We start from the raw sequence: 20,616 nt of genomic DNA, 5'->3' as shown, positions 1-20,616 counted from the left end.
AGCCTCCATATTCATATCCATACACTGTCATATAAATCAAATTCAACTTCTTACACAGAAATAGAAGATTAACCGAAAGAGCAGCACAGGAAACAAAAAGGACAGTACAGGAACTCCCCTGAGGCACAGGATTTGTTTTGTTAAGATACATTTGTTTTGTCTGTGAAACAGAAAACAATTTGTTTTTCTCTGAACCAAACTTACTGGAACTGTTCCAACTAAAGACACAATGAGAATTATAATTGCCTCACTTCAAAGGCTTAACAGAATGATGTGTCTGGGATTCAAATCAGTCTGGGTTCACTCAACAGAACAGCTTATGAGAAAACTGCACCTCCAGTCAGCAGAATTGATTGCTGTGTAAATCTGGTTGGATTAGCTAGTCTTGGGAACAAAAATTTTCATTCCTATTTATTCCTGACAATACAACAGAACGAACTTCTCTTACTGAGGGTGAAAGACTCCATTACTGCTGCATGCCAACAACAATTACCAAATATGCTTCTAATTGACCCAGGTAATTCCAGTTTGAAATCCATGTTCTGGAAGTAAGGTGTTTGCATACAGACAAGCCAAACAAATATTTGCTGTGAAAAAATGTGAACAATGATTCATGCAGCAGCAGTGATGGCAGGTGATTCTAAATGCTGACTGAAGTTTAGGACAAATGGAAGCTTCCTGTATGAACTGCCTATATGAAAACTGGGATGGGAAACTGGTTTGCTCCCTATTTTAAATTCTGTAATAAAGGCTCCAGTAAGTGCTATCCAAGCATCATTCCTGAGTAACAAAATTGTGACTAAAAAGTCACAAACACACTTAAATTTTTGCATATCAGTAACAAGATTTTTTTTCTATAGAAAAAGTCTGCTACAGATACATATTGTAGACATATATTTAACTCTTTAAACTATAAAACTTGCCAGAATTTTTATTGACCCACTTCCTTCACTTTTATTAAAATTAACTAGTACTTCATCCTGAAAGATTTTCTTCTTCAAAAAGTACTATTTAATAATATTAAAAATAAATAAAACAAGTAATGACTCCATGCTAAATTAACAACCTCACACAAATACTAAATTGCTCTTCACTTGACTACGATATTTTTAACTGTTACTAAACAAATTATTCTTTTTTAAAATGAGCAAAGCATACACTACTTATATGAACACTTATATGAACAAATCATACTTAACACACAGATAGCAGACGTATCTTAAAATTTAATGTTTCTGAATGACGTTCTACTGTACTCTTTGTCCTATTACCTCAAGAAGAGTTGAAGGTAATCCCATCCCCTCAAATGACTCCCCCATATTTCTCAAAATTAGTGTTTTCTAGTAACAAGTTATTTCAATAGTTTGGTTCAAGGCCAAATAATCGAATAAAAATATGAATTCTGGTAGTAACAAAATGGACACACAATTTTTTCTCCACCCAAGTGGTTTTTAAATGCAAAGTGATGCCTAATTTTAGGCTGGGATAGGTAACTGAAAAAGTGATATTTTTTTTTTCCAATTTCATTTTAATTAATGCTGATATTTGAAAGAAATTATACCCAACAGAGCTAATATTTTAAATTAAACTTGATAATAAATTCTTTCTTTAAGATACTACAACCTGCCTAGTTATAAGGCTGTGCTCTTGGGAAGTAGGAGATGAACATGGGAGATGAGACATTCCTCAGACAAAAATTAAATTAAGCTTCTAGAAGTAATTCTCGACTAATATAGAAAAAAAAAACATTTAAGTAATACAGGGAGTTATTTGCATTATCTACTTCAAGCCATTTCAGTCACTCAACAACCAGCATGCCACTTAAGACCAAAATTCGTAGATTCAGACATCAGTCAAAAGAGATAGATGCTTCTTTGACAATGAGTTAGCATTTATACAGACAACAGTCTTATTATAAGGGATGTCACAATCTTTTCTCTATATATTTTTTGTCAGTCTGTAATTCCCACTGGTGGATTTCATGACATGCTCAGTTCCTAGAGAGCATGGCAGTATTAGAATGAGAACTGATTTAGCATGGGCAGACTTTTAAAGTAATAGAAATCCAAAGGTAACTAGAAATGCTGAAAGGAATGAAGTGTGAGGAAGTCATATCTGTAACATTTAACTTGTGGCATATTTATTCCTTTTTTTTCCTTATAATTTATGTACTTTGTATACTACATAAAACCTGTGCACACTAGAAAACTTATTTTGACAAACTCTATTGGGACAGTTGTGTCCAACAACATACATATTTTCAAAATGTAAATGTTTCAAAGCATACTGGAAGCTGAGTACTCAAATGAAAAGTGTGCTTGACTATTTTGTGAAATAGAATTGCAAAGTCAGTAGACAGCAAGCAATATGACTACTGCACAAACTTAGAGCAGACAGAGATTGGGACAGCCTGAAGCAAGATGCCCGCTTTATAAAAAACTTTCAAGTCACGTCTTTTGCATTTCTTCTGTTCAGTGGTAGACAAGAGTGCTCTCCAGGGTGCTCTTGGGATTATTTTTTTTTTTTTTGTAGCTTAATTTCTTAGGGCATTTAAATAATATAAGATCACAATACCTACCAGTTCTTTCTCCTCCCACCCCTCAAACCACATTAGATGCCATTGGTCCATTTTCGTGGATGTTTTACTAGCAAGTCTCAGTAACTTTCAAGAAAGAAAAAGCAAGCAAGGAAAACCACAATCAAACCCAAAAAGACTGAACCCGAATTAATGTTTCAAATAAAGACATTTTTTTTGCATCTATCCATTCCCACACACAACAGCCAGCCAGCACACCTCAACTCCAAACCCACAAAACCCCATTGCTTTCTGTCCATACAAGCACGTAGAGAAAAATAAATACACCAAAGAGCTGAAGACACATTCTCCATTTCAAGCATTTAATGGAGTTAATCACTAGTCTCATTCTCAACCAACCAAAGAACTTCAAAATTTCAGAAGTCAGGCCTGAATACACTTTAATGCACTTCCTGCATGCTCTAAGATGTTCCCTAGAGTGCCAGAAAGGTATTTGAGGAACAGAAAAAATAAAGAGACGTCATAATGAATGTACTCTCTGGGGTGTTTTTGTGATCAGAAATATTTTTACATGCTGCTGATTTATATCCTTTGCTTTAATTTGTATCTTTGCAATGTGGTTATACAAAACAAAGGTGTGAAGCTACAATTAAGACATCAAATGTGCAATTTGATTAAGGCATTGAGACTGGTTGTTATTATTAAAACAAATAATTTGAATATTTCTTACCTCAAAAGTCCACTCTTCTTCTTTATCTCCATCCAGCAACATTTGAGTCTCCTTATACACCTTCCCTATTTCCAGTTGCAATGGAGACACATTAAATTCAATTCTTTGCAAATTAAAGCCAATTCCAACTCCAATAGCCTTTAAGAAGCTTTCTTTTAGGGCCTATAACATAAAATGTTGTTTTCAGAATACGGACTGTTCATACTGGCTGTTGTCAACCAAACTTCTCTGTAAACACTACTTTGGAGCAGACAATGTAGGCCACATAAATTTAAGGCTTACACCACTGTAAATGTCAGGATAAACTGATCCAGTTACCAAGAAAAAAAAAGTTATCAGCCTTGTTATTCCTAAGTTATTGTGTAATAATGAACAGGCAACTACAATTACGAACGGTACATACAGATAAGAACCCTTTACCTTGTTCTGTGTGTGTGTTTAAAATTAGTCATAAATCCTAGAAATGTCATCTGTGGTAGTACTCTTAAATTTACTCTGACATTATAAAAGATAACCTCCATATGATCATGTAACTCTAGAAGTATACAATTTTATCATAATGAAAATAATAACAAAATAGGAATTTGAAGGTTATTGCAGTTGTTAAATAGAGAAGCAATACATTACCCAGTGCCGATGAAACATATCCAGCTGCATCCATTCATTATTCATAGATTTGATCACACCCCACTCTGTCTCAGTAAACTGTCGCTTCATGATGTGAAAGAAATTTGGAATTGAGCTGCTACCTAGAAGTTAGAAAAAATATTTACAGAAATATTAATAGAACAATAGTAAGTAAATAAATCACCTCATGTTATTGCTATAAAAAAAAAAAAAAAAAGGTCATTCATAACAAAACAAGAACCAATTCTGCTCTACAATCTGAATTTACTCTACATAGCCTCAAAGCAGTGAGCAGATATTGATGACATTTCAGGACATAGTATTAAAAGGAACATTCCGGTAGCAGAATTACTACATAAAAATGTGATATGAGTCAAACATATTTTGTATTTTCAGCAATCTCTGAAAAAGACAGTATTTGACCAGTTCTGAATTCATATAAATATATATATATATTCAACATTCTACAAAACAAGCATATACAATCTTCAATATTTGACAGCTTGATCTAAGTAACACTTTATACAACAGCATGCTGTTTGTCAAAATTCACCAAGCTATTCTGCCTCCTGTCCTTTGACGGTGGGAATACGAAAGAAACACTTTTTAAAGCACATGTGGAAATACAGTCTCCCAAATTTATCACAGGGAAAAGAAAAAAAAAGGAAAAAAAGCCTTAAATCCTTAGATTAAATTTAAGTGTCCCACAAAATAAGCACAGCTGTGTACTGTTGCCACAGCTTTTCAGGGACTACACCACTTTTCCCCAGCAGTTGGGATTTACTTCACAGTAGACACTACAGATTGTATGGTTATATTGATCAGCGACATCTCTACAATGCACTGGAAGCTATGGACTTCATTACACACTTGACTAATCACCCCAAACCTGTATCATTAATCAGTATTCCATACAATCTGTCCAACATGGCTTACAGCTGGTTACACAGACAATGGCACCAAGCAATCTATTTTCTTTATCTGGGATGATCAAAATCTGGATAGAGACAATTACACATATTGAGACAAATTTTTTGTAGGTAATACGATATTCATGTTAAAGAGAAAAAAAAAAAGTTGTATTTAATGCAAAACAATCTCACCTCCCTGACTGAAAGGCCACTCTTAATCCTGGATAGATCATGGTGACAGGAAGAAGTGTCTGAAGACTGGAAGAAAAAAAAGTCACTCCTATCATCAAAAATAGCAAAAAAAAAAAGACTCAGGGAACTACAGGCTAGTCAGCCTCACCTCAATCCCAGCAAAAAGTGGTGGAACAACTAATCCTGGAAACCATTTCTAGGCACATGGAAGAGAAGAAAATCATTAGAAATCAGCATGAATTCAAAGGGCAGCCATGGCTGACCAAGTTGCTAAGGTTCTACAATGAAGTCATCAGCCTGATGGATGAGGGGGAAGCAGTGGATATTGTCTTCCTAGACTTCAGTAAGGACTCTGCCCCCCGTAAGATTCTCACAGAGAAGCTGTCAAAGCTGCTGGGTGAGCAGTGAGGTGGATCAAATACTGGCTGGATGGCCAAATCCAAAGGTGCAAAGTCTAGTTGGAGCCCAGTAACAAAAGGAGTACCCCATGGGTCAGCACTGGGTCCAGCCCTGTTTAACATGTTCATTAACAATCTGGATGATGGGGGTAGAGCGCACCCTCAGTAAATCCACAGGTGACATGAAACCAGGAGGAAGGGTTGATGCATCGGAGGGCCATGCTGCCATCCAGATCTACCCTCACAGGGTAGAGAGGTGGGCTGACAAAACCTCATGAAGTTCAACATGGAGAAGTGCAGAGTCCTGCCCCTGGGGAGGAACAATCTCAGTCACCAGGACATGCTGGGGACCACCCAGCTGGAAAGCAGCTCTGCAGAGAAGGATTTGGGGGTCCTTGTGGACACCAAGCTGAACATGAGCCAGCAATATGCCCTTGCCACAAGAAAGGCTACTGGTATCCTATTCATCCTATAGATGAAGTGTTGTCAGCAGATGAAGGGAGGCAATCCCTCCTATCTACGCAGCACTGGTGAGGCCATACGTGGAGTGCTGGGTCCAGTTATGGCCCCCCCAGTACAAGGGACGCATGGAACAACTGGAGAGAGTCAAACAAAAAGCCACAAAGATGATTGAAGGGACTGGAGCACCCTTCATATGAGGAAAGGCAGTGAGAGCTGAGACTTCTCCCCCTGGAGAAGAAAAGGCTTGGAGATGGCGGTGGAGATCTTACCAAAGTCTACAAGTGACTGAAGGGAGGGTGCACAGAAGACAGAGCCTGGCTCTTTCCAGTGATGCCCAGTGCTAGAGCAAGAGGCAATGGGCACAAACTGGGACAAAGGAGGCTTGGTCTAAATATTAGGGACCACTTTTTTTTTTTCCCCCGTGTGAGTGTCTGTGTGTGTCAGTGACAGAGCCCTGGCACAGGCTACCCAGAGAGGCTGTGGGGTTTCCCCCTTGGGGATCTCCAAAAGCCACCTGGACGTGGTCCTGGACAGCCTGCTCTGGGTGTCTCTGCTTGCGCAGGGGTTGGAACAGACCTCCAGAGGTCCCTTCCTACCTCAGCAAGTCTATGATTCTCCCAAACAATACACTACTTCTGAAAATTCATCACTAAATTATCACTTAATGAAGACGCAGATGCTAACCCGAGTTCTGTCAATGATTCTGTGAATGACCAGGGGCAAGTAACTTCCCTTCTTTCTATTAGTGTTCCCCATCTTAAACCAGGGATAAAGGTACTAAACCTCCTCTATAAAGTAGTCATCTTCTACAAGCATCTAAGCACTATATAAAAAAAAAGATACTGGCTGCAGTAATACTTGATCTGGCAGAATTAGTGCCACACTAAAGCAGAGATGCAGGTTTTCTGACAATTTCCTTTCCATGTCATATTTCAAAATGAAACCTGACATACTGTATATATCATACAATACATGACAGTGACATTTTAGAGATGCCCTTAATTTCCTTTATAGACTACAGTGGAAAATAACATCTTAACTCAGAAATTACATTGACAGTTGCAGTAGCCAGCTAATGGAATGATCCAGAACAATCTCAGGACAGAATTAACGTTCCTTTCAGGAGAAAAAGATGATACTAAAAAAAGAAAAGCAACCACAATGCCAAGCATGTCTTGATGGATGACCAAGGCACAGGAAACATCCATCTGCTTTGACACTCCAACTTCCATGAAACAACGAAAAATAACAACAAAAATATCTTCAACTTGGAGAAAGGTCTTTCATCTTGCTGAGTTTAAATGGCCTATTTTTTGTGATCAAATGACTGTATTAAAACATGCTCCAAACTCTTTTTTTCTTCCTTTTCTTCTCTCAGGTATTTAAGGGGAGGGTAGTGGTGCACCTGCTTCTTCAGATAAATTATGACACATTCAAAACATGAATGCACTTCATACTTAAACTGTTTAGTATACCAAGGGTATAGCACACTCATGCAGTACTGCCTTTTCTCTCCTTATTCCTTTTTTTTTTTTGTCCTAGACTTCTTCACCTGTTCAACTCCTGGATGCTCATGTTCAGATTTACATAGTGAGCTGCCGCTCCCCAGCTCTGAAAAGCTCAGTCTCTGCTTTCCTCTGAACTGCCCTCCCCTCCAGTTTCCTTCTTTATAAAGTATAGTCATTTTGCTCCGAGGAATGGATCAGATTACAGGAGCCAGGGCTCTTATTCTCAAGAAATTGCTAGCAGTACTACAGCCTGCCTTGTCTGTTTTTCCACATCGGTTTGAGTATCAGAGGCAGATTTACAGAATCACAGAAAAATTTAGGTTGGAAAGGACCTCTGGAGACAATCTGGTCCGATCTTCTTTTGAAAACAGGGCCTTATACTATCCAGAGCCCTGTCAAGCAGGGCAGATGTTTCCCGGCAGCCCATGGAGGGGACCATGGTGGAGCAGGTTGTTCTCTTGCTGTCCATGCAAGACCGCATCACAGCAGATACACACAGTGCTGCCTGTGGAGGGGACTTTTGTCTTTCTCACCTCCCTACTGTATTTCTAATTGGTAATAAATTAATCTTCCCCACATCAAGTCTGTTTTGTTCATGCTAGTAACTGATGAGTGATCTCCCTGCCCTGACCTTGACCCATGAGCATTTTCCATCTTATTTTTCCCCCATCTCATTGAGGGGGGTAGGTGGGAGAGCAAACCCACCACATCTCTCACAACCTGGGAGTTGAGGAAGGAACAAAGCTAGAAGCAAACTTCAATATTTATCCAAGAGCAAACTCTAAGAGAACTTTCTTTAAAATAAAGATCCATGAACTGTAAGATCATGAAATACATGAACTGACAATAAATTAGAAAACCAGATTCTCTGAAGGAACAGATAGCTTTGCTGTAGTGCACACATACAACAGAAATACCTCCAGGGCTATTTTTTTTTTTTGTCTTTATGGATTAAATGAAAAGCAGTAAGGCCAGACTCTCACTGGGAATTATGTAACCATACCCCTATTTCTTATTTAGCTCTCAGTAGTAAATAAAAAGGGTTCCTGTAGGACATACCTATATAGTTTGTAGAAAATTGCACATCTGATCTGCCTGTGCTTCTTAACATCCACACATTAACAAGCTCCCGAGAAGAAGCCACACAGCTGGGTTCACACAGTACCGAGTCCTTTGTAACATAACCCAGCACTGCTTTCGCAGTGATCAGGGTTATCGAAACAAAACCACAACAAAACACACTTGTTGAGAGGAAACATTAGCTGGGAATTCAACTACGTGGAAAAACTTCACTAACAGCACTTTAAATGCTCCTTCTTGTAATTTATAGTTAGAGCTACTGAAAAAGCAGAATCCAACACAGTTAAACTATTCTTGTCCACCTCAGTGGCAAATCTGATTTTTTTTCTTCCCCTGAAACGTAAATCACTTATTTAAATTGGTTGGCATCAGGAAACTGTACAATACTTATCTGATTGGTTGGGGCATCTAACTAGGTGGGGGATCATCACAGAATAAACTAATTTTTGTGATTTCAGGAATAGGTAAGACAGATAAGACATTGGCATACAAGATTTGAAAAGTAAGAAAAATAAGTGTAGTTGGAAGCAGGGAAAACTGGTAAGCGAGTTCAATGGATGGTTTTGATTAATGGGAAAAGATCCTTGTACCCATCAACTGTTAAAACTCTGAAAGAACAGACAGTAAACTTTTGCTGGTTTTCTCTAAGAGAAGAAAAGTAATTGTGGCAGGAATAGATCTGTGAAAATGCTGGAGAAAAGGTTTCAAGAAATGAAAGAAATCAGGAGAATCTGATTTAGATTCTAAGGGGAAATGAGAGAATACATTTCAGGAGACAAAAAGCTGAGCCAGTGACACAGAAGGTAATAACACGACAAGGAGATGGGGATGACATTTCTGAATTAAACATCAAACTTGCCTGGGTCAAGAGAAATGACAAAAATAAGTTTAAATGTAAGAGTTTTCTTGCTTTGAAATATATTATATTGATTACTGTGAGTGTTCTGTCAAAAATCTATTTCTTTCCATAATTACCATTTATTAATACCTTAAAGATTTTTTAGTATAGAACCCCAACTATAAAAATGTTGTCTTTTTATTTCCCAAAATGAATGCATCTGTTCAGATAACTTCATTATAAAAATTATGAAAATCTAACTTAACAGCAGACTTTGAATGTGGTAATTCTTAGCAATGTAAATTTTCCAAATACATCCAATAGATACTTTATAGATACTTCTACATCACCTATGCCAGTTCATTTACTAGCTTGTATTTAACACTTTCCACCACTTACATTGCTTCTTTTTATAAGAAATTGTGAAATATTTTAATTTGCTTTTCAATAGTAGAGCAAATTGATGTTTCCCCTGCTCTTGTTTGAAAATATATTTTCATTTGTAGATGTTTTTGTAATTGACTCCTTTTCCTCCCTTTACACAAACTGTTGCAAATTCATTCTTTTTTGCAGTTGTTCATTAACAAAAATCTCAAAAACATTTCTCTAGTCTACAACAAACTCCACATGTAAATATTGAAGAGTATTTGTTTTTATATTAGATCATCTTACTGAAAAGCAAATAGATTCAACAAGAAATCTCTAATAACATTAACCAAAACATCCTGTAGCTTCTTTTTATAATATACAATTAACTTACAACAATTTGTTCCAAGTATCTGTTTAACAAATACAAATATGTATGCTTATTAGCATTAGAACAAAACTGACTGGATGGCCTAGCTGCTCAATATCCCAACTTTAAAAGTATTTTTTCCCCAGAATATGTAGAGTTCTGTCTCCTTCCCAAAAGATTCATTAACTTTCTCCTTAAGGATGAGTAGCCAATATAGGAAAGGCTCTTCATCCACCAGATCTGTGACCAGTTCCTCCAGCTGGTGTCTAAATTTGTTTGATATTCACAAGAGAATCTAGAACTTTTATCCTTGAGACCAAGATGTATTTCATTTCTGCAGACACTTAAGCCTCATGCTCCTATATACAACACAAATTCGAAGACAGAGTTCACAGAATAAACTAAATGCAAAATTTAGTGAAGCTGTGAAGGCAATTGATTTTTTTTACCTATACATATATATACACACACACATAGCTTTCTCTCTTTCTAATAAACTTTAAAGCACATTAGATCCTTACAAATACAGTCTTAGTAATCTTTCAAAAATTGTCTTCTATATATTAAAAAAAGACTAAATCAAAAGTTAAGTTCCTTTATTACATTAAAATATAAGTTACCCTGGCAATTTCAGGAAGAGCGAGGAGAAGAAAGGAGTGAGTTACACTGGAAGAATCCAATATCAAATCTGGAAAACAAACATCTTTCATGCAGGCAAGCGTGTAGAAGCATGCGTGCATGCTCCCCCCCAACAAGCCACTTACATTTAATAACATCTACTCCACTTAAATGACAACCAAGTTAGTTTGTTTGTTTTCTCTGAAGACTAAGCCAAAAAACTGCCTTGCATTTAATCCCTTAAAAACAAACAAGCAAAAAGCCCCACAATCGTAACTGCCTTGAACTGCATGAAAGGAACAGATCAAGAACTAATATCTAATCAATACATACAAGTTCGTTTTCAGATGGCAAATGGGCCTAGCCTAGCTAGCAAAATGAGCAACTGATGTATTGACCAGTCAATCTGCTTAGTACAGTGAAACAGGCTGGTTATAAATCCTGCAAGCTAATGAACTGTATAGGATGAGCACATACTGAGGTTCTTGGGCTGACAATCCTTTCCGTCCAGGGCACCACATATTTGATTGTATTTTACCATCTCTAGAGAAAACCAAAGTAGCGAAAACATTTCTTCTGCAACAGATGACCAAGCCCTAATTGTTTATTAATGTAAACTAATGCTTATTATACAGATGTTTAGCAACTGACAACATAGGACAAATAATCATCTAAATAAATGACTTAGAAGAACCAGATAGGAAATTAACAGAGCATGTTTTTTAAATCTATTAGCTCACACAGCTTTAGTGTGAATTAGAAATTGGATTTGCATTCTGTGGTCTCTCTACTTCCTGCCATTATCCTGAAATTCTCCCAGTGGTATGTATATTGAACATCTATTCTTGTTTCAGTCACTGATGATGTTGTATCTTGGCATGACTCAGAAAAGCAGCATTCATTTTGAAAGTCAGAAAACTTGAGGTTGCTTCCTTTGAATCACTGACCCTTTTCCAGACTGTAAAAATGGAAAAGCCATTAAAAAATCTGGCATAATTAGTGTATATTATTTTTCTCTGCAGTTACTTTCTTTAAGTCCTTGTAATATTAGCAAAACTGCTAAAGTTTCAATTGCAGTAGTCCTTGGGCCCAGCAGTGATCAATCTTTAAGCAAGCTGACCTGACAAACAAAAGAAAATAAGGACACCTAACTGATAGCTCTACCTCCAGAAGTGAACTGGAGAAACAGCAGTTTTGACACAAGTGTGGCCCTGACAAAAAAATTGAAGAAAAAAATCAGAAATTATTACCTAGATACAAATTCACATCTGATCCCTTATCAATTCACAGACAGCTTACGGTCTGCACAAGGCATATGCCGTCTGGCTTTAACTCCTTTCTAAGTAGAGAAAATAAAAATATTTAAAATACACTGGGTATTATCAAATAGAATGATTCAGAAACTATGAATTCTTTTAATAAAATTTACTTTTAGCTACAATGTAAAAAAAAAAATAAGATAATGAGCAATAATGAAGTAAGAAACCCTTTCTTAACTTGTCTGCATTATTGCTTGTACCTTTTTCTTGTTTAAACTCTTTCCAAGATCTTGCATCTCAAGGTAGCCGCAGTATTCCAGCACAAAGGTAAATTACCCCCGAGAAAATGACATTTTAATCAGTTTTCCATTATATAAGGTATCAAACAGTTAAAGCAATTATCTCATTTTGTTCAACAGCAGGAACTCTGCTTCCTTTCAACACTCATGAAGTTATGATGCATCATGCTAAAATTAAACACAAAAACACAAAATCTAAATAAACTCCTAAATGGACTTTCTTTTATAAAGGCATTATGGTTGTGAGTTGTAAGAACAAAACTAAATATACAAATCAGACAACCAAAGAGTCAAACACAGCCACATCTCTTTAAGGTTGACAGACATTTAGGAACATAACGTGTCAACAGAGCCAGGCTTTCTGTCACCCTGCAAAACAACAAAAACCTCAATATGTTGCTAGCACAATGGCAGCCACGTATAAAATCCTATTTTCCTAACGATCTATAGCCTTGCTCTGCAGCAGTACTACCAAGCCTTGTGATTGCGGAGGTCAGGACACTGCACAGAAAACTGTCCCAGAATACAAATGTTTATTCCATCTGATTTTGAGATTTCTTTATGCCCACAGTAAACAGCATGTAAATAATTTTCACAGTTAGAATATCCCCACTTCTGTGTATATATTCTCCCTTCTTCCTCTCCTCCTTTCAAAATGAGTACATATTATGGCTTTAAATTTGGGAATCAACCTCTCCTATACATCCATGAGAGTAACAATGTACATGTAAGAATATGCACTGAAAACAAAACAGCAACAACGAAATTTAAAGCCAACTGTTAGGCTTTCCAAGAGCCAAAAGACTGTCTGGCCTACTCAACAGCTAAAAACCAGCATGTTTTGTTTGGTCTTCCCACAAAGAAGAAACAGCAATCAGCTGTCCTTCAGCATCCTTCCCCCTGTCAACACAAAAATCAATACACGCATAGGTCCAAAGCAGACAGTGCTGGCGCTGGCTCTTATCGAGCCAATAGGCTATACAAAAAAAAAAGATGCAAGAGGAAGACAATTGCAATACAGCAATAGCAGAGCATGTTCCACAATTGAAAACAAAAAAAGGACTTCAATGACCCATACACCTCTGCCAGCGTGCTCTTTATGGCTGGGACAGAGTTAATTTTCTTTATAGCAGCTGGCAGGGTGCTATGTTTTGGATTTGTGATGAAAGCAGTTCTGATAACACAGCAGTGTTTTAGTTGATGCTGAGCAGTGCTTACACAGAGCCAGTGCCTTTGTTTCTCATCCTGTCCCACCAGCAACTAGGCTGGAGGTGCACAAGAAGCTGGGAGAGGACACAGCCACAACAGCTGATCCAAACTAACCAAAGGGATATTGGCTCAATAAAAGCTGAAGAAAAGCAGAAGGAGGGCAGAGATGTTTGGAGCTACGATGTTTGTTTTCCTACACAACCACTGTGTGTGATGGAACCCTGCTTTCCTGGAAATGGCTGAACATTTACCTGCCAGTGGGAAGTAGCGAATGAATTCCTTCTTTTGCTTTGCTTCTATGCACAGCTTTGTTTACCTGTCTTTATCTCAAACCCACAAGTTCTCTCACTTTTGCCCTTCTGGTTCTGTTCTCTGGGGAGGGAGGATGCTCAGGTGGCAGTGTGGGGAGCATTCACCTGCCTACCAGGATACATTCACAACAATCAGCTCGGCACCCTGCCTAGAGAGATTTCACATTTCAGAACAGCATGGTCAGCTCAGCAGGGTAATACTCTTACAGATACGATCTCCAAGTGTTTGCTCATGTTTTTATTAAATTGTTTTTTGCCGGGAAAAAGATCAACACGCTTAATACAACAACCAGCAATTCTAATGAAAAGACTTGAAATCTAAACAGAGCAAGTGACAATTTCATTTATGCATGACAAGATTGGATTTTCTATGAAAATGCAACACAGCATGAAACAGGGATGAATGCCTAGAACTTCTATTACCAACCTGATACACGGCAAGAAAGAGTAGACAAATATTATACTGGTAACAAAAGTCTCCAGGTCCTAAACTTTCTCTAAAACCTGACACGACAGCAGCAATCTTATTGTGAAGAAACAAAAATATTTGCATTGTTAAAAATAATCAAAGTTTCTCCTAGAAAAGGAGGTGTCTCAGGGGAATCCAGACAAAGCTTTTTTTTTTTTTATTGTTTCATAAGGGAGATGTTAAGATATTGACAGTATTTTCTACTATTTCATAACTCAAACTAAAAATCTGCAAACCTCTCTAGAACATTGTCTTCCAACATTGAAACTAATAAATGAGAGCTCCAAACTGTAACCCTTGCACAGAGAACATCCAAATAAACCCTGGACAGCACATAATAAAGACAGCTGCTTTTTTGCAACTTTTGCAACAAATACACACCTACAGACCTGTTGGAAACTAATCAGTGTTACCAAGAAACTCCTTTAAAAGCAAGTCTTAACATATGTATAATAATTACTGAAACCTTGGCCCTCCTGTTACATCCTTGTGTTTGAATTCCTTAATCTGGAAAGCCAAAGCTAACCTTTATTAGTGTAGGCTGAGAAGTAATTCCTTCAGTTAGTTAATATATATATATTCAAATCTCTTTAGTCTCTCATTTTGAATGTGTAACTTAATTTCCCCAAATACCAATTAAGGGATAAATTGTTATTACTATAAATTCAGTCTGCAAAAAGATACTTCTGCAACAACCCAGCAAACATTCTTGTAGTTTCTCTTTGTTCTCTTATTTTTATGAAAAGCTCCTGTTTTAAGTTTTTTTCCTTTCTTAATTATTAATCTCTCCCTCATTTTAAACATACATATTCTCCACAAGTTCATTGTCACTGTTCTACGTTTTGCTACTATTTTCTACTTTAATCCAAATGGTTTTATGTCGTCCTACAAAAAAAACATCCTGAAGGACTGATAAGCTTATTAGACAGAAAAAATCTACCCTCAAAGAGAAGATTCAGTCACAAAAAAAAACAAATTTTCCTTTCACAGTTTATTAAAGCATCAGTGCTTAATCCATTTTCAGAATGTGAAAGTGTTTTTTGCAAACATGAGGAAATTCCCACTTAAAACAGTGTTATAAATTTAAATAAAGCAGAATAATAAAATTGTTATATAATGTGCTCTTTACAAGCATCTTTAAGATGGCTGTTTCTTTCCATCTTCAAACAGCATAAGAACAAAGAAATTCCTCCATTTACTCAGTGAAAGACTTAGGATCACTATGATGCTTTAGGTCAATAAGGCTAATAGTTAGCTATTTTACAGTAGCGTTACTGTAAATCTGAAATTGAACTGTTTTCATATTTATAAACTCTAACCTCCTACATCAATTAAAAATAGCATTTAACCTAAAACCCTGATTAATTTCTCCAAACAGTGCACCTACATATTTACAGCTGTACCATCACCTAATAATTCGGTTGTCTATTCTAGCAAAAGATCAGCTGCTGATTCCTGCTATGAGATACAACAATAAAACCAAAAACAATTAAAACTTTGGTCAAGGTAAAGAAAGGTAAGGTATTGTAAGAAGGACAAAAGCACTCCAATCTGTTCTGGCACTTTCTAGGTCAAACAAAATCCTGAAAAGCAGAAATTAAAAAAGCATTGCATTTTCAGAAGCTTAAAGATGGCTGCTAAATAAAAGACTCATGCCAAACATCCTAATTATGATGCAGGTGTGACTTGCTCTGAATGTAGTTTGTGATTGCCAGAAGAAATGACACAGAATTGTCTGGAAAGAGTTTTCCTCCACCCACTGAATTATGGTATTCTCCATCTTGATGTAGGATTTAAATACTCCGAATCATGTGTGACCTCTCTCTGACTTGAAAGTCTCTATCCTGTATCGTGCTATCTCACCTCAGTGATGAAATAATGAGAATAAAAACAGAATGAATTCTGACTGTATTTCTCTGAGACAAAGAAATACAGTCTCAAACAGTCTAGTATTTGGACATCACATTCTATATATTTCAAAATATACATACGTAAATATATATATATGCACATATACACACGCACACACATAAGATTTTTTTTTTTTTTTTTTTTTTTACTTAAAATGATGAGCACTGAAGTTTCTCTCTTTCATTACCAAAAGATAGAAAAGATGTGCTCCATACGATGCACATTCACATGCACATTCACAAATACTTAAAAAGGATCTCAGGAAGTATTTTTAGATCAAATTAATTTCCCGTAAAATTCACATGCAGAAAAAAATACCCTTTTGTGCCGTAATAAGCTACTCTAGAATAAAAAAAAGACTCATGAACAAAGCTAACTTTATTGCATATCAGGTATTTAATTTTGAAATTATATTAAGATTAAAGATGTCAGGATCAAACTAACTTTAAAGGAATACATATGAAAGATGGCAGGCTGCTGATGAAAGATCAGGAATGAACTGTTCATTTATTTATCTTTGTAATTCCATCTAATCTAAGAAACTGTACTACTGACTAGAAATTCATTTGCACAGTAGAAATATGTAGACTTTTCTTCCATATGCTTGCAGTAATCTACTATTATACAATTATTGTCTCTAAAAACATTCTACTTTACAGGGTTTAAGTGACCAGTAAATCAACAAGCCACATACCACTTAAACCAAGTTTACACTTGTTGCAGAATTTCTTGTCTGCAAGTTAAAAAAATAAATACACTAACACAAGCCAAGTTTGTTTTGTTTGTTTTGAAGGAGTTGCTATTAGTACTGTTAGAATCCTTTTCATTTCTTTTATGAAAGGGTTAAAATAGTTTCACATGCATTACCTCTCTAGACAAATGATGTCCACAGCTAATTCCAATAACAAATCTGCAAACCAGTATGCACTTTCCCAAATGACTTTTTAAAAATCACCTCAAAATAATCTTAAGGAAAAAAAGTTTGTTCTCAGTCATTCTTCCCAAACAAATAAATTAAAGCCCTGTTTTAAATCTACAATCACCTGCTGGATAACAAAAAAAAAATACCACCACCCTAGGAAACTATAACATAACATACCTAAAGAGGAGATTTTCCTTTCCTACTGTCACTACATTATTTATTTCAGTATCTTAATGGAGAAAAAAAAAAAAAAAAAAGATGAACTGTTGCATACCTGCAGAGAGACTTCTACAAAAGTTCTATTTGCACTGCTAAAATTAGCTTTTTGTGTGGCCTGATTTCACCTCCTAAGACTGTTAATTCTTGCAGAGGTTTCAGTTTTCAGATTTTAATAATAAACAAAACTAATATTGAAAGAGACTTCTTCAGTAATGAACATAAATAAAAAAATAGAACAGATTAAGATGAGATATAAAATATTTATGTACACCAAGGTCTGCTTGTGTATATGCTAGTACACAATTAATGAACATATTTCTCAAAACTTACACAACAGAGTATCATGCAACTGCATTTATTCTACATATTTTGTTCACTGGTTGAACAATAAAGGAGCGTTAAGAATTGGAATATTTGAGACTTCAAGATTTTGTTGAATAACATCACAAGATGGAGTATTCTGTCCTTAAACAAGCATATTAAAAAAAATACTGTAATGTATTCTGTACATACGGAACTCTCTGTCCTTGTAGCTATTCCAGAGAAAGAGATTATAGCAGATTTATGCAAGCCTTTATGATCTGAAACATAATGTACTTTGCAACTGCAGAGCAACAGCACCACTCAGTGGAACTATCAGATAAAACAATGTTGGTAAAGTCAAAGGTAGCTTATATACATAGCAAAACAGAAAAAAAAAAAAATCCTGCTAATTCTGTCAAAAAGCTTTCTCAGGAAAAAAAAAAAAAAAAGTGAAAAAACCTCCTTGCATTAGTTCGAAGTACAGAAACTATAATTACAAATTCTATCCTTAGTATTGCTTATTCACTAACTCACTTTCCCTCCACATACCATTACTAACTTTTCATTACTATTTTATTTCTTTTCCAAAACCAGAATTTATCATTCCAAAAATGAAACTGCATGATCATAAACAAAACCTCTAAAATTTGGGAGATAGTATTTTTAAACTTATTTTACAAATGTTTGTGCAAAGTTAAGTAACATGGAAAATGCAAGATCAGGCACACACTCATGTAAGACTTTTTTTTTTTTTTTTACTTAAAATGATGAGCACTGAAGTTTCTCTCTTTCATTAGCAAAAGATAGAAAAGATGTGCTCCATACAAGCTGCTGACAGCTAAATCACTTCAGGACAGAGTATGCTAGTTAAGGAACTTCAAAAATTGGAAACAAACCCAGAAATTTTGGAATGTTTTGTATTCCTGTGTGTATGCTGTGTGGCTTGCTACCATGAATTCAGACTGTGGATACAATGACTTCCCCAATACTTTTTGCTAATATACTACACCTCTGTGAAAACGAAAGAAGCAGATGTGGGTAAAGTAGCATTAAAAAGATGCTACATATGGTCAGGAATTCTACTAGCTTGTATCTGTCACTAGCTTGTTTCAGGGGGCTAATTTCAATATACACCTTTGCAGTATGACTGTATTACAAAAACACCAATTTCACTCCATCGTTTAAGCCTTTGGAATCAGTATCTCCAGAATAACCCTCACTTTTGTTTTTCTGGGGAAAATCACTGAAGTCTGTTTGTGTAAGATCTCAAAGCACTGTTTTGTCTCATCAGCTCATGTTCCCAAATTAAATCCACACAGCTGCTCTGCACAGCTGTCCAGGGTGATGTGGCATGATTTGCTCTACAGTGGGAGTTCATGATCACTGCCATCAACAATGCTAGGAAATACTGTCAGAAGCCTTTCTTGATACTGAAGAAGTTAAGAATTTAATGTTGTACCCAAACTCTGTTCTTATAAACTAAAAAAAAATAAATAATAATAATAAATGGATTGTTTCATCTCTTTTCCTACATTTACACTGATATGAAAATTTTTTCCTGATACCAAATCCTTCCGTGACCTTCAGCTTCGCATATTTGGAAATCCTAGGACAAGCAACTACAAAACTATGTGACAGAAGCCAAACAACAAATTTAACTTATCATTAGAATTAATACTACATAATTTTCCCTAAATTTAGCTTGCTGAAGTTGACATAACTAAGAGTAAGTAACAATGTGTGCTGAGCTGCAGAACCAAAGACAGGTTGTCTTGTGACAGCAGGGATTAAAAATGCTGAAAGAAGATTACACTCAGATACAAGGTAAACGAACCTTGATTTTTTCCTGAAACTGCCTGCAGAATGAGCAACAGATCAATGCACCTTAACTTATTCAGTATTTCAGTGATTTAATGTGAGGGAAATGAGAAAGAAAGAAATAGTGAAATACAAGAAAAAGAAAGCTAAGAAAGCTCTACAAACAGAATTATTAATATTACTATTTAAATACAGCCAGCTAATATTTAGGTTGAAGGATTTTTATATTAACTAGAAATAGAGTAAGAATATATCCCCTTACAACGTGGGATGCATTGTGTTCCAAAATGGGGAAGTAAAACAAATCCAAGTTTCTAAATCTAAATGTGAAATTAAACCTATACTCTTCACAATTGCTTACTATTCTCAAAAAAAATAATTTAACACTTTTTGTATGATTTGTTAGATGGCTATTAGCAACGTATCTTTAAATTTCCAGCCAGATAAAAAAAAAAAAAAAAACAGTAAAGAATGCAAGATAATACATTTCCATGTATTTTATTCATAATCATGTATGAATGACTTTAGATTTTTTTTTTTTTTTTTTAGCTCCCCAAAAAAACTTATCTGCTTCTCACCCTGCCCCAACAAACAAATCGGCTGGGGATGGGTAAGAGATCAGGAAGAGATACAGGCTGGACAGCTGACCTGAAACGGCCAAAGAGATATTCCACATCACAAAATATCATGCTCAGCAATAACGTGGGGAGTGAGAAGGGCTTCAAAAGTAGCCACTGCTTGGGCACTGGCTGGGCATCAGCCTGCTGGTGCTGATTGCCTTTGCATCACTTTTTCTCCTTGCTCCCATTTTTCTTCACTTACTAATTTATCCTTATCTCAACCCATAAGGTTTTCCTCACTTGCCCTTCTGCTGAAATTCCCTAGGGGATAGAGGTGAGCAAGTGACTAGGTCAGGGCAGAACTGTTAGCCATGGTCAACCCACCACAGTCTTTTTTGTTGCACAGCTTGGGGCTCGAGGAGTTCAAGTTAACAACAAAATTGATTGGACTGTGCTAGGTGGAATTTATAGTTGTTATACCTGTTCAGCTGCTACTTCTCATTTCTGGTCACAACATCAATTTATTTGTTTTCAATACTGCTTCATTTGTTCACTTACTTGCTCCATGGCATGCTCTTGTTGTACATCAAATTTCAGGGCTTGTTAATGGCTACTTTCAGCATGTGCAGTTCGCTGTGCTGTTTATCACTTTGCTTTGTTTTGCCCGAAAACGCCACGATAAAAGCACTGTCCTTGAGCG

The 20,616-nt window shown here is 36.2% G+C and overlaps 1 protein-coding gene across 2 annotated transcripts in view; it reads right to left on the bottom strand.

The window, feature by feature from the left end:
* The window catches only part of AASDHPPT (aminoadipate-semialdehyde dehydrogenase-phosphopantetheinyl transferase), a 58,855-nt gene that overhangs the window by 35,202 nt on the left and 3,037 nt on the right, over positions 1 to 20,616 (bottom strand). For both annotated transcript variants that reach the window (XM_082777265.1, XM_082777264.1), the window contains exons 3-4: positions 3,894 to 4,015; positions 3,267 to 3,428 (exon numbers count right to left, since the gene is read on the bottom strand). In XM_082777265.1, coding sequence (XP_082633391.1) covers positions 3,267 to 3,428; positions 3,894 to 4,015 — 284 coding nt within the window. The remainder of the gene's footprint in view (positions 1 to 3,266; positions 3,429 to 3,893; positions 4,016 to 20,616) is intronic.

The sequence above is a fragment of the Aythya marila genome, assembly GCF_965140915.1.
Source record: "Aythya marila genome assembly, chromosome: 1".
Taxonomy (NCBI): domain Eukaryota; kingdom Metazoa; phylum Chordata; class Aves; order Anseriformes; family Anatidae; genus Aythya; species Aythya marila.
The sequence above is the reverse complement of the archived record's forward strand: the minus strand, read 5'-3'. Positions and strand labels throughout refer to the sequence as shown.